We start from the raw sequence: 15,469 nt of genomic DNA, 5'->3' as shown, positions 1-15,469 counted from the left end.
GTGTGGCAGCAGCTTAAAGATGAAAATTACTTATCGGCTGCTCGGCAATATTCGGAAATGCTCGGCCGTGACGTCACAAAAAGAATCTGAGCGGAGAACCAATTTCAAATAAAGCGCCGAAACACTTCACTTCGGGTATGCTCGAATATGTTGGCCACGCCCCCTGTCGACTAGTCGCTGTGCATATAGCGACTCCCCTATTTGGGGCCTTTTGAAATGTCAGAAATGACAGTATAAAAAATGTGGTTTATTTTTTCCCAGTGGTGGCGTTAGTCATTATTTTTCTAACTGTGGAATAATACGCTTTATTCAGTGTATTAGATAAAATACCAACAAATAAAGTTGATGAAAAGGTTTCTTTATTAAATATGAAATTATATATAGTACAAAATTAATATATTACAAAAAATGGAAATATACATGTCATGATAAAATACATTCAAAATTATTATAATTATAAAGAAAAAAGCATATTATTTATATTATGAAAACAAAACATTCAGTTGAAAATATTATACAAAATGATTCTTGTTTGTTTACAGAAATTAACCTGGATTCATTATTATTTACTTCTTCGATTATTATAATGTATTCATTGACCATTTTTAATTTTTTGTCCCTTTTTGTTAGTAGCCATTTTATGAATTTATAAAAAAATAGTTACTGGGCAAATAAGAATCTATATAGCTTCTAGATACTCCAAACAAATTGGGAACATCTTTCGAAAGGTTTTAAACATTATTTGTGTTTAAAAAACTTTTTTGGAGTTAAAAGAACATGAATTTCGTTTGCAAATATTTAAACTAGGTTCTTAAAAAAATGTGGAAATGCGAAAATGTAGGTGTTTCTCTATTTCCCTAACATTATGTATGCACATCATACCATGAAAAACTACAACTTTTAGGACATTAACGCAATTGGTGTTTAATTCAGGGCATTATTTAATTACTTGGACTTGAACTTGGATATTATTTACAGAGTTCCTAAACAATGAGTTTACTCACTCTAGCATAATTGGTTGGATTTTCATGTCCGGCTAGGCCGGCGTAGAATTTTTCCGAGTGCGAAACAATTAACTCCTTTATCAGAGGAATGGTTGTGTCTTTATGAAGAGTGTTAACCCTGATCAACTTCAACGCTTTCAACGCTTATCAAATGATTTTGTTTTGCAGGATTTGTAATTTGCTTAATTGTGTGTGAGCTACGTGTCCCCAAATGGGTGCAGCATATTATGTAAAGCCAGACCTTATGGTCGTCTTGTATCTAAGTAATTTATTGTCTGCTGATAGTTGACTATTTCTACCTAGCATGGGGTAGCATATTGTGCTGCTATTGACTTATTTGCTGATTTCACTTTTTCATTGATGAGCTGGTATTTAATTGATTTTTTTCCATGGAACCTTTTCCCCAAACAGTATTATATTCGGGGGTTGCTTGGGTACTCTTCATGAAAAGACTGCTGCAGCACTTATAATGGGATTAATTGAAATTCTCCAGTTTTTACAATAATTTTTCGATTAGAGTGGTTTGGAGCTGTACAGTGTAGCAGTGGTCACAACAGTTGAACTTGAAATTACATTTGTTTCGTCTGCGAATTATGAAATTTTTACATTATGGTTCACTGGTGGGGGAATATCGCTAGAACATACATTGTAGCATTCGACAGTGATCCGCCTTGACACCGGCTTTGATTAGACGTTCTGAGGATAGAATATCATCCAATTATACTTGAAAGGTAGCTAAATATCATTTAAATAAACGCTTCGGTAAAGCCCATAAGATACATTTTATACAGTAAACTGTAATGCCATACTCTGTCGAATGATTGTCTTATTTCGAGGGTAAGGATCACCGTATGTTTTTTAATGTTGAAACCTTCTGTTATGTGTTGGACTACGCAGAGAAGATGATGTATTCAAGAATGTCCCGGTCGAAAGCCGTGTTGTAAATCTGGCAAGGTTTTATTTTCACGAGTAAATGATTCTTATCGAATTTTAATGATTTTATCTAGAATTTTACCTAAGCAAGGGAGGATACTGATTGGGCAATGATTCTCGGTTAATAGTGGGTCTTTGCACGATTTAGGTATTAAAATTACATTTGCATGTTTAAATGCTTTAGGAAAGCAACTAAGTTGTAATGACGCATTGGAGACGGCTGTTAGGACGCTGATGCTTTTAATAGGGAGACATTTTACTACTTTATTGATATGCCGTCTGGACCGCCCACTTTTTAATCTCAAGATAGATAATAATTTTTTTGATTTCCTTAGGTGTTGAGAATCTAATTGACAAGTCGTTAGATTCTGAATTTAAAATTGAAGCTACTTTTGAATCCACCATCGAAACGAAGGATGGGTCATCACAATTGGTTATTGGGGTAAATTAGGCTTCAAGACTCTCTGCAACGCCTTCTGCCTTTTCTGCAGTAGAGTATACTACTCCGTTTGGGCCTTGAGGGGGAAATATTCTGGTCTTTGGATGCCTGATAGTTTTGGAGAGCTTCCAGAACGATGCACTGTCATTTTAGTTGGACGATATATACTCATGTCAGCTTTCATTGCTGAATTCATTTAGGGCATCTCTTAAGGAATGTAACTTTTTTGCCATTCTTTTTGAATAATATTTTTCTCCCTAATAAGATCTTTGATCTCTTCGGGGATTCCATGTTAACTTTTTTCGTTGGGAATATCAATGGATACCTTGCTTATGCAGGATGAGTTCATTAACTTAGAAGTGGCTGTGTTAAGACTCACTTCGTCAGGAATAGAAGTTGACACTGTCGTAGTTGAATTTAATAACTTAATAAGTTTTGGCCATTAAATTTTTTTGAGAGTTGGCTTGTACGGGACCAGTGGATTTGAACCAACCGTTATTGTTAGAAGAACAGGATTGTGGTCGAAATGTACGAAAATTGAAACAGAATTTGAAGGACTCGAGACGAATGGCTAGTTACCGAATTTGGTGAAAACATTTTAGGAAGCTAAATCCCTCCGTGAGATGCTGATTATTGTTGAAATTATTTCACATATCGTCAGTGTGGGCAAGATATTATTGAGTGACATCCATGTTAAATTTGAGTTAGAAAACATTATGTGTTATTTTTTTATGAAAACTATGAGGACTCTAAACTAAACTCTTCGGGGGGAAGAAGTCATTAATCGTATAAAATGTACTTTTATTAAAATAGATATCATTAGATTACGTAATAACTTTATGTTATCTTATTGGCTATGAATGTTACTTAATGATTTCTTGTGCTAAATTGATAATGTTAAGGAATTGACGAGAGAGGGAAATAACTTTCATCAAATAGCATCTAATGACCATCATTTTATAAGAAAAAAACTAGTGTATGACAACGATCGAAGAAGTAAATAAAATACTTCAGATTTAGTTATTGGTGGGCGGGTTCCTGGGGTTGAGCATCGTCTGGCCCGTGAATCGGATGTTGACATCCTGGATGGCCATGTTGGGTGTAAGGAACTCCTCAATAGTCTCAACGTTCGGGCGCGCCATGCGGTCGAAGGGGTAACCCATGGAGCGCAGGTCGGGCCACAGACGGTCCTTAATACCGCAGTAGCTGGCGGCGTCAGCGCACACACCATCAAGGGATTGCTCAACCTGTCGAAATATTAAAGATTCGTTGTAGTATGCAAAACATAATATATTCATGAGATGAGGAGAAAAAACTTTGAGAACAAAATATCTGATTTCATCTCGACAAACAGTACATAGATGAAAGATATCTCAGGAAATACAATGTAATAAATCAGATTACACCTCAAAATTCTTTCTCCTTCTCAATAAGCCTTCTGGCATCCATCTTTGTATATAGGCCTCCTTTAAATGTCTCCCAGTGATGTTAACTCTAGGCAGCTCTCACTAATCTGTCAACACATTTGTGGATGACCTCTATTCCATTTTGTAATCAAGGACTATTTGAACTCCAACAGTTAGATGTGGTATATTCCCAATATAGTTACCACTTCAACGTGGAGATTGTGGTAAGTACTTTAAACTATCAAAGATATTTTTGTTTTTATGTAAAGTATGAAATAAATTTTTTTAAATTTCGGAACTGGCTTTACGCCCCCTGCGAAGAAAAGCTCTACAATGGACTGATCGTTCTGAAGCATACGTGTCGGAGAACCTATTGTCCATCGCTTTCATAGTGGGAGAAATACAAAGATGGACATAATTTACTTCCATAAGATGCTGTCAGCTTGAAAAAGTAATAACAAATTAGCACCAAGCTCTGAGATCTCTTTCTCTAGTGCAAAAGAACATCTCATCTTCTCCGAATACCAATAAAAAGATACCGATAATATTTTTGTCGGTTGCGAGTGACCACAGTCCAAATGAAATGTAAGTGTTGCCAATGACAATTAGAAGACAAATAATATATTATACATATATGTTTTTCGGTCACTAAATCTGGAGGATGAACGAGAGAATACATTCCAGTGACCAAGATTTTCAAGAGTGGCAAGAGTAGCTCGGGGTGAACTAAACATCGAACCCCTGGTACTATTCATAGAAAAGAATGCCAGAACATTGAGTTCTTCTTAAAATTCTGAGTGATATTCCAGAGGGAAGACATTCAGTGGGCCGCACCAAACATTTTTGAGAAACAACTCCAGAGGCTGTGCGAGGAGAGATTAGTCCTGCTATGGACATAGGCCGTTGAAGTAGCGCCGGACAGGAACGACTGGAGGCATCTTATCAATGTCCTCGATAAGAATATGACAGGGAGAAGAAAATTTATGCATCAATATATTATTTTTTTTTTTACTTTATAAATATTAAAAAATTACAATTTTAGGCTCATGGCCAAAGATATTAGAAGAACGAGATATGCTATGTTGGCCGCCGGACCGTAGCCGGAGTACTACCTAATTAGGGTACTTTGAACGCTATCGGGACGTGTACGCACAGAAATCTGTTCTATGTATTAGTGCGGATACCTTAGCGCAAGCGAAGGTGAGCAGTAGTATTGGTGAACAAAACCGGCGACACTCGGCAAAACAATTCCACTCAGTACGAACTGCTCATAGCACATCTCGTTCTTCTAATATCTTTGCTCATGGCCGTATTATGGCAGTCGATATATCTTTAGGCTATGAGTGGTTCATTATAATAACATATAAAAGCATCTTACCCTATCGCGGTCGTAGTTGGAGATCATCACAAAGAGCGTGCAGGCCATGCCAGCCAGCGTGCCTCGCGGCAGTAGGACATGCTGGGGCCAGCCGCAGCCGCAGAAGTTGAAGGAGTCGTCATCGGTGGCGTCTCTCCCCGTCTCCAGGTTGCGGAACGTCCTCTCCCACGGGATGGTCACCGAGGATTCATCAGAGCGGCGGGTTATGGTATTGTCGCCAGATTGCACTGGGAATTAAAATGGATGATTTATTTCTTAATGATATTTATGTAAATTGTTCCATCTTACCAAATAATGTTACCAAAAGTAGTTTCCCCCAAATAGCTAGTTATATTCATAGAAAAGATTTTTTAATAGTGTCCTTAGGGACACGCTGGGGAACGAGAGGTTAAAAGGGTGAAGACTCAAAAATGACGCAAAACACTACTTTGTAAACTTCTATTACAAGCAATACTACAAAATTTGATTTAATGATAAACATATCTGTAAATTCTATACCTAAGTGTTGTTAGAAAAAGTATCAAAAATCTGAAATGAAATATGTACATACTGAAATGTCTGTAATAAGACAAAATTACCAAGAATTTGATGCATTTCACTGAGAATTTAAAAGATTACAGTTGATATTGGGAACCCATATAGAAATTACGGATAAATCATTTCTAATTTAATACAAGGCTTGTAGTAGAAGTTGACCGGTATTGACTATATTTATATTTTATTGACCGGTCGGTGGCCGAGTTGACATCGCGCTTGGGTCCCACTCAGGCGTAGTGTGTTCAATTCCTCGGCTGGCTAAGTCCTCCATCACAACACAAGCAACATTTTCAGCTTACTGTGGTGGTAGTAGGAGATTTTCAAATATTGTCAGGTTATTCGTAACCCGGGAATATTTGTCTTTCTTTTTAAAAAAAAAAAAAAAAAGTCTATTACATCAATGAGAAGTCTACATAGTATGCATATTTAAGTGCAAATCTACTTAGTGTGTATTTGTGAGTGATGACAAAAGGTTGTTTGATCGGTCTTGCTTGTTAAGCACAAAGCTTTAAGGTCTGCAATGTAAAGAAATATGTATCTACTGAAAGTAAGAATATGTTGGAAAACTTATACATAGTACGAAGTGACCAAAGTAATTATGTATTTGTACATGGCTATAAATTAAATTCTCTGTCTTTTTTGACATTGTGTGGATGCAGTCGTATGTTAGTGCTGTATTCCTGAAAGTGTCGAATGTTTTTGTTTGTTTGTTATAAAGTAAAATAATAATGAATGTAGAATAATTAGTTTAGAAATTCGGGCAAAGCCGGTTAGAATCTTCTAGTATGTATTATATAAGTGTTAATGTAAGGAATTTTATCCGTATTTATACTTACACTGCACGAAGAACTTGTCCATCTCAATAAACATGTGGCGGTGGTCCCTGAAGGCCCATGGGAGAGAACGTTCGTCAAATTTGGGCGCCAGGAAAATACGCACTGTGCCCATCTTGGCATTACCAGAGTTGTTGTAGTTGATCCTGGAATAATAATATCAAAATTGTAAATATAATGCACCTACATAATTTCTAATATATTATTACAACTAGACATCTAGCTACCAGTTATCTTTCCGTCAATCTCTGCATCTCTTCCGTGTAATTTATTAATTTAGGTTGATATAAAAAAATTGTGAATAATAACGAACTAAATTTTGACAAAAAAAGAGTTGAAAATTTTGTTGAAAAGTTGCCGAAACTAAATATATCAACGTTTTGGCTTGAAATCTTTTTTTTAATAATTGAACTTACGTATAATTGAAAGGAACATGATCCAAATGAGTTGTCCTCACAAATAGACCTCCGCCTCTCACAAAGTCGAGACCTCTGGACAGGTCAATGTCACTCTGGGTCCAGTGGGTCTCCAGCTGATTGGGCTGACCTCCCTGTGTGGTCACTGCCACTGAGGTCAGGGTTATGTTCGGGTTTCCAAGCTGCAAAATCATTCGATATTAAAATTGGGAAAAAGCATATGTACCCTTTTGAATGAAGCAGTTTAAATATAAAATAAATAGATGGAATATATAGTAGTTTTAATAGTTTATCGCTTAGAAAAAAGTGCCTATGTATCTAATTTTCAAAACAATTTTTTTTTCTGAAATCATAAAATTTGTAAGTAGGTACTTAAATACCCACCTACTTTATTAATAAACACAATAATTAAATATTTGAAAAAAGAATCTTTAAAATGAATAAAATAATTAAAACAGCCACCATCTTGAACAGGAACCGGAATTTAACAATAAATTTATAGGCAAATAAATAAAAAAAATTATAGAAGACGTGACTGAGGTTAATTTTTTTAAAAAAGAAAGAGGAGCTGGACGAGAGGAGAATTAGGAGTGGATGGAAACCAGATGCAATCGTTCACTCGGCTAATAACTGTTTATTCATAAAAACGTATTAAATAAGGAAGGAGGACAGGTACTCACCATTGCGACAGTGTAGCGAGGAAGAGTTCCCTTGTATGCCTGGAACATGCGGTCCACAAAGGCGTGAAGGCGGAAGAAGACGGGGTCACGAAGATCTGTAGCGGGGTCAGCCATCACAGCAATGTTTTCCTGAATTCAAAAAAGGTAACATATTTTCTACTTAAAAATAAAATAAAGATTCTTTGATAATCGTTTGAAATCTATATCACAGGAGTGGAAATTTTTTTTATTTTTGTACATAAAAAAATATTACTAATGGCCCACGTTGGGCGCCATTGTAACATATTAAGAGTAAAAAAAATTTTTTTCAGCCATTACTGCCATGTCTGATAGATATGCTAAATTACTAAATTTTCTATTTAAACTTAATCATAATAAGCATTATCGACACCACAATACAAGTTCCGTCATACTTACATACACAGGGTAAATATTGGTAAGATTGGAATAATGAAAAACTTAACTTATAGCTGCATTATAGCTATTGGTAAAAAAAAGCTTTTAAAAGGTTTTACTATAACAATGCTGAACCATCGCATAAGAATCTAGTAAGACAGGTTGTGTTTTAAATGTACTCCACCAACTATAATTCTTATGGTTAATAGTATCATCATCATTCCAGGGTGGGATTTGGCTTCCTCCACAAATTCTCTGATTACGGTCCCTCGTTATTCGCATCCAGTCCTCGGTCCTTCCCATCCTGCTCCAATCCTCTTCCACACAGTCTATCCACCTCTTCCTCAATCTGCCTCTGAGTCGCTTGAACTTACAGTGGGAACCCACACAGTCATAAATTTTGAAGTCCTATCTTCTAGCGTTCTTTCTACGTGGCCAGTCCATCACAGTCTTTGGGTCCTACAGAACCTTACAATGGTCTATGTAATAAATAATAATGTTATAATAATAAACATATAATGATTTCAAGTTCATAATTCATCTTTATCTTGTAAGAACCATTTTCTCTCCAGGTCACTATTTGAGCTTTCTTAGTACTTGCATATTTCTTTATGTACAAAACTTTACAGCATTGGGCGGTATCAAAGATATTAGAAGAACGAGATATGCTATGTTGGCCGCCGGACCGTAGGCGGAGTACTACCTAATTAGGGTACTTTGAATACTATCGGGACGTGTACGCACAGAAATCTGTTGTATGTATTAGTGCGGATACCTTAGCGTAAGCGAAGGTGTGCAGTAGTATTGGTGAACAAAACCGGCGACACTGGGCAAAACAATTCCACACAGTATGAACATAGCACATCTCGTTCTTCTAATATCTTTGGGCGGTATCGAGACAGCTCGGCCGGCTGAAACCGTGACATGAGCAAGACAGATTATGCTCATAATGGCAAATCACGTGTTGGAGCAGTCCAGATATATAACTTATCGCATGCACTATCAAACATGCGCGAAGTGCCTTGAAGGAAATTGAATTTTTCACCACTTCGATCATGCATAATCTAATGCGTATGGAATGAATTCATTTAGGAATATTAATTAACATTGTTGTGCTACGACATTCACACATTGGCACTGAATTTAAACGGTTTTGTGAGATTTTCAGTGATGAATTCTGTGAATGCTAACAGAGCAGTTGTATTTTACAACTATAGCTTAGTGTAGTGATTGCATTGCAGTACCCCAAATAATTAATTTGCTACATCTATATTACATACCGCTTCTACTACTAGTTTCCGGACACTGTGTATATGACATCAAGAAGTTTACTTACCAAATATTTGTTCTCGGGATCGTGTACATATCCGATGAACAAGTGGCCGAGGTTGTGCATGTTTCCGTAGTAGCTGGCGTTCTGGCTTAGCGAAGATGCCTCCAGCAGGTTACCGAGTACATCTATTCCATCACTCTCGTTCAGCGGAACTGTATCTCCGTTTGTCTGTTGACATTGACATAAAAATTATTATTAGTTATTATTTGATACATCACTATATTATAGTTTTTATTTTAACAGAAAACAATTTTGCTGGATGAATTCTACACAATTTATTTTAAAAAGGTTGGAAACTCATAATTATTCCTTTGAAAATGCATTCAAATGAAACAATGATGTATTTTCTAAACAGAAGATTTTAACAGAGATTTTTCAAACATTAATCCTACTAAACATTACATTTTATTAAATTATATTATATAACATTTTTAATATTATCTAAAAAACTAAAATGTTAGTTCAAAATCTTAAATCTCTGAAAATTCTTCACCAATGGCTTTGAAATTTTAACACAACGTTGCATTCAAATACGCGTGTGTTTTTATATACCTGTACCTATATTATATAGATGTCACCTGTGACTGGTAAAAACATCCCTTTTTTGAAAAACAGCGCCATCTGTTAGATAAACATGCTTTTTTTAAAAAACAGCCTCATCTCAACAACTGCAGATGGATAAACAATAACAGGTTCTATTGTTTATCTATCTGCACAGACAGACTGAGCCACAGAAACGCTTGGTGGTGTACGGCTAGTATTACAATAAGTATACATTTATTTAATTGTTTAATTATTTACATAAAAACCTAACACATGTTTTACTCCCTAACACAACACATAATAAAGTTTATATATCGAAATAAGTATCTGCAACGTTGCCACAGGGGCCGGCTCTGGTGAACGACACCTGGTGCTAGTAAAAACCTTCGCTGAATTACGTGTTAGGTATTATCAGCGCTTTAGCTCCCTGGATCTTGCCTGCACAGGGCCGGCTCTCGTTGCTACTCTTCACTCACGGAGTATTTACTGGGTAAGTTCGACTTTACCCTACAGATTTTAGTAGGTATGAAAAAAATAGAATTTCGAAAAAAGTTATTAATCTTTTTTACCTGTACTATCCTTTAGAATCAACTCCAAAATATACCAAACTTTACCCGTGTATATCTTGTGTGTGTTTTAGTTTAGTGATAGATAAGTTTGCACTCACAGTAATCATTGTGCCAGAATGGATGGCATCGTACAGCCTCTTGATGTAGAGCTCAAACTCATCCAGGGTCACCACCAGCTCATCCACTTCTCTCCTCAGGTCTTGCAGAACCATATTTTCCTGGCGGGGAGCCCAGCCTCTGGAATATAAATATCCTCATTAACTCTTTCTGTGCTTTTAACATAATGAGTATTTATTATTAAGATATTGTGATTTTAATTGGTAAATTTAAATTAATGAAGTGCGTACCTTGAAGCAATGAGGGAATCTAGTTTTGGGTAGTACCCTTCCTTGATTGGGTCTCTGAAGTTCAATGGCTTCACACGCTGTAGGGAATTTCCCAATCTCTCGAAATTGTACCTGGAAAAAGCATACATCAATTAACACCTGCTTCATAAACGCTTCTTTAAAAACAAAAGTATTTGACTGGATTTGTTCTGTCTTTGATTGTGAAAATTTAATAATGTGGGACTAATTTATATGAACACCGTTAATGCCATTTCAAGCGACGTTTTAATTCTGAATGGTGGTTTTTCACCAGAGTGTTACCGAGAGTATCTTTCATCTGTACCTATAATAGGAAAGATCACATCCAGAAGAGAGAAGTGGTTCACAGATCTCCTTAGCTAAGACTGTTGAAAACATGACACCACACCAACCTAGCCTGGATTTGCTGATGCATGTAGTAGAACAGTTCCCCGCGCCTGTCCTTGTTGACCACAGCAGGATTGGTGGACGTGAAGGGGTACACCAGATGCCAATGCCAATGGTGCAGGTTGAGGCCGATGTCCTCGCGCCAGTATGCGCAGCGGTGCTCCTCGTCTAGGTCGGAGGCTGTGAACTCCAGCGGGATGACTATAGGCCTCTGTAACACATAATAAACATTTCAAATAATGTATAGTAATCCCCATAGATAATGCAAATAAGGAGGTGGGATGTGAACCATTATTAATACGAAACCATGTGAATGTTCACCGATACTACTACAAACACCCTGCCTTTCTACCTACAAGCCAAACGCATAACTTTCATTGGCTTTACCACTTTGATAGTCTATGCAGAGTTAGGTCGTAGCTCGGCAACAGTCATGACGCTTCCATGCCATATCTCCCATTGTTTCTATTATTTGTGAAGAAATTTTAACTCCACAATAAGGTTTTTTTCACTTATAATGATTTATTTTTCCTCCTTCTTTAGCTCACGTTTCGGTCAGCATTACAGTGTCCATCATCACACATCTGCCCTGACGATGGACACTGTAATGCTGACCGAAACGTTGGCTAAAGAAGGAAGAAGACAACACGGCATTGTACCCCAAAATAAATCACTGTAATACCTTTGGTCATGAAAATCTCAAATCGTATCAGGTATTTTCACTGAAAAATGGTTGGTGTATTTTAGGATTTAAAAAAATAATCTCCCAAAAAATTATTTCATCATATGGGAAATGAGCCTTATAAAGGACCCTATAAGTACAATATTATACCTATCCTCAGACCGATTCGTGGATGGTTTGAAAACTCCACTATAGTGGAGAGCATTAATTTTTATGCTCCCGATGGTTATCTCCGTCACCGACAGATAGACCTGCTTAAGACTAACTTGCAAATGGTCATGCCGGTGGGGAGAGTTATCTTGTAGTAATCGAATCACTTTGGAAAATGACATATATAACATCAATTGTAAGCTTTGTTGCTGTTCGCATAAAACCTTGATCAATATTATCTTTAAAGACGAATTAAAATTGTAGTTTGCAATGTTTTTAAAATGATTGAATTGAATCACAATATAATGTTGCTTTTTAATTAGTACTTACCCTGAGTGCAACGGGAAGCGTGTCGGCCTCTTCTCTCGCCTGCTGAAACACGGCTGAGTCGAAGAAGCGATCGGGGAAGGACTGCACTAGTGTCGGGACAGATACTCCCCTAGTGTCTTGTCTGAAATATTAATTTTCAATCAGATACATACACATAACACCGACCCAACCAACAATATATTTTTATGAAATATTTCTATCTATGCAGATTTTTTTTATTTGTAGCCAAATCGCTTTTACTTATCATATAAATAAAGTGCTAGTTAAAGGTTAATTCTTTTCCAATACACCAATCATATTTTTTCTCTTCGCGTTTTTAGTAGGTTCGAGGGAGCCATTATTTCTTCAAGGCACCTTATTAAACGTGATTAGTTCTCAAAAGTCCCAACTGCTCCCGACTGTACGGAGCCTAAAGGGAGCCAGGGACTAAAGAGAAAGGTTGGAAGCTAACTGGATGCTCAAATCTGATAACCAAACACGGCTAAAGCAACATTTCGATTCTGAATGCTGGTACTTAACCTGATTGATATTGAGAGTAACTTGCCAAAAATATACTATAAAGTATATTATTTTATGTTAATTATTTGTGAAATAACACTTATTTATTAAATAACATTTATTTGCGCACGCCGGGATTCGAACCTTGTTCTTTGGATTCGAAGTCCAGGGTCTTAACCGCTCTACCACGGGATCGCCAATGATAATGATTATGTATTTTTACCTGTGCAATAATGCAACGGACAAGCAGTAGTTGAATAAACCAGCATTGATGCGATCCTTGCAGAACAGAGCAGTTGAGAAGAGATTTTCAGGATCCGGAGAAGCTGTCAAAATCAAAGTCAACATATTAGAAATCCATGAGAGCAGTTTTATAAAGCGATTGGTTGACCACAATGTGGTTTAGGCAATTTCTTGAGGTCCTTAACTACTTCCTTTGTGATATGACCACAACGGTGATTGTGACTTTGAACAAACAAAAAACATAGGTCAAGATTATTATGTGTTTAGATAACGAAAAACACTACCGCTGATTGAAAAGCTATCTGAAAAGATTAAATACCTGATAACATACTAAATAAGTATAGGTTTAAAAAAGATTTGCAGCAAAGTGTGTACCTACTTCAAAGGAACCCAAGCTAAAAGATAATGGGTTTTCCCAACCAAATAGTCCTTCGATTGGTGAAAATGCTTTAGAATAATTTGAATTTGGAAATATTTTGGACATATTGAACGAACCTTACCAAAATATTTTCATGCATTGAATAACAGACGTAAAAAAAAAATGCAACACATCTTTTTACTCACCCATCATGATGTTGATCAGCTCATTAGCAACCCTGCCGTGTCGAGGAATGAACACGGAGAATTTCTCATCACGACCGATCTGCGTGATCACGCTCAGGTCAATCTCCCCGACCGCCTGCACGGGCACATGCTCCGAGGCATCCTCGCCGAAGCGATTGGACAGCCCTGGTCCGATGGATTGGAAGCGATCGGACTGGAAAGAAACAAATTAGCATTTATGTCACCTTCAATAATTCTGTGGGAAGACGTTCAGTGGGCCGCTCCAGAAACGGAGACACGGGAGAAATATCTCCAGAGTCAAGGAAATCTGGAGGCGCCTTAACGATGCGATGGGTCCCCAACCCGAATAGGACAAGGGGGAGAAGGTCTCGTCTGATTTTGTACTATTTGGTTGGGACTCATCGCTTTGACAAGGGGGGCCCTCCAGGCGTCCCTGTCATGGGCTGCGTCAGCCAACTTATTTTTTCATTTAAGCAACATACCGAAATGAGTGTTTTTAAACTCACTGGGAATATAATATTTTTATTTACGACTTATTTATTATTATTATTTTGTAATGTATTATCATTAAATTATTTATTATTTTTTAAATACACTTTTAAGATAATTTATGATGTTAATAAACTTGGCAGTATTTCATCCGCGGGAGCTCTAAGTACGGGTTGTTTCACAGTATTTGAACAATTCATCAAATTTTAAAGTTATTTTCAGATTCTGTAAAAGGTTCTATTCAAGTTCTGTTATTATTTCATTTTTGTGTAACAACTGGCCAATAGTGATATAATAACAGAACTTGATAATTATCTTTGAAATTTGATGAATAGTTCGAATTCTGCGAAACAACCCTTCCTTATTCTTATGACTTGTTCTATTTAGTTTGAATAAATTTTGAACGTGAGTCAGTGATGTAACAAAATTAAAATTTGAATACATATATTTTTAATAGCCTACCTGTTATGTTAAAAAACATGCTTTTTTTTTCAAATTTAACCATCTTTTTACAATATCATGTAACGGGTGTATTATTTTTTTTTACTTAATTTAGAAAAATCCTCAAGTAATAATATAGTTTTGTAGAAACTAGAAAATACACCCAAACTAAAGAAACTACTTCAAATATTAAATATTAAAATTTCCAGTGCATGCGAAGTTAGGAAAAATGTTATATTTTTTAAATTAAATTCTTGCAACAACAATAAAAAAGGATTGCGAAGAAAATTGATAGTTCAAAATGTTAAAAAAAAACAACTACTAACTACTTTACTTTCAACCTACTCATTTTTCGTAAGATGCCTAATAATGAAGAAAAAGGTATGATAAATTAATAAAAAGGTAGTATTTTTTAATGTTAAGGATGCCTATTTATGAATGAATTTAAATGACAAAGATTGTCTACTCACCAAATAGTTCTGTGGGACATCAAAGGTCACATTTTGTTCCCCCTTAACTGTGAAAATGGGCTCGGAAGGCCTATCAAACAGCAATTGGAGGTTTCTCTTAGTACTCATGGTAAAAAATATTCTTCTTCCTCCAGTTAACGAAAGCCACACACCAATTGACAGAGTGACAAAGTTGCCAATGACTTAAATATAAAATATTAAAAGTTAATTCAGTGAACAAACAAACATTTCCTGGGAAGAGTTGGGTGCAAAACCACAGTGTTTTTATTGGCTACAGGGTGATTATTGTGTTATTGCTCCGTTGTGGTTACGAATCTGATAACTTGATCTATTTATATTATAAGATTATAAGTTTTAAACCTTTTAGACAATTTATTCGGATC

The 15,469-nt window shown here is 36.2% G+C and overlaps 1 protein-coding gene across 1 annotated transcript; it reads right to left on the bottom strand.

The window, feature by feature from the left end:
- Positions 1 to 2,657: 2,657 nt before the first annotated feature.
- LOC149412880 (phenoloxidase 1-like) lies at positions 2,658 to 15,240 on the bottom strand. The gene is made up of 13 exons (XM_089645117.1): positions 15,087 to 15,240; positions 13,687 to 13,879; positions 13,103 to 13,205; positions 12,382 to 12,502; positions 11,225 to 11,430; positions 10,815 to 10,925; positions 10,566 to 10,704; positions 9,359 to 9,523; positions 7,627 to 7,755; positions 6,947 to 7,128; positions 6,534 to 6,676; positions 5,161 to 5,387; positions 2,658 to 3,623 (listed from the first exon to the last, which is right to left on the bottom strand). Exons 1-13 carry the CDS (start codon positions 15,192 to 15,194, stop codon positions 3,393 to 3,395), a joined length of 2,058 nt encoding a protein of 685 aa, XP_089501243.1. The 5' UTR covers positions 15,195 to 15,240; the 3' UTR covers positions 2,658 to 3,392.
- Positions 15,241 to 15,469: the final 229 nt, after the last annotated feature.

Source organism: Hesperophylax consimilis, chromosome 22, assembly GCF_061612785.1.
Source record: "Hesperophylax consimilis isolate HC1 chromosome 22, BYU_Hcon_1.0, whole genome shotgun sequence".
NCBI classification, from domain to species: Eukaryota; Metazoa; Arthropoda; class Insecta; order Trichoptera; family Limnephilidae; genus Hesperophylax; species Hesperophylax consimilis.
The sequence above is the reverse complement of the archived record's forward strand: the minus strand, read 5'-3'. Positions and strand labels throughout refer to the sequence as shown.

Bases quoted from the DNA above. Each gene is read 5' to 3' on its own strand.
- LOC149412880 (XM_089645117.1), bottom strand. From the start codon at position 15,194: ATGAGTACTAAGAGAAACCTCCAATTGCTGTTTGATAGGCCTTCCGAG. The intron at 11,431-12,381 runs GTAAGTACTAAT...TATGTGTTACAG, and splicing joins CGCTTCCCGTTGCACTCAGG to AGGCCTATAGTCATCCCGCT. The intron at 10,926-11,224 runs GTTGGTGTGGTG...TGCTTTTTCCAG, and splicing joins CATCAGCAAATCCAGGCTAG to GTACAATTTCGAGAGATTGG.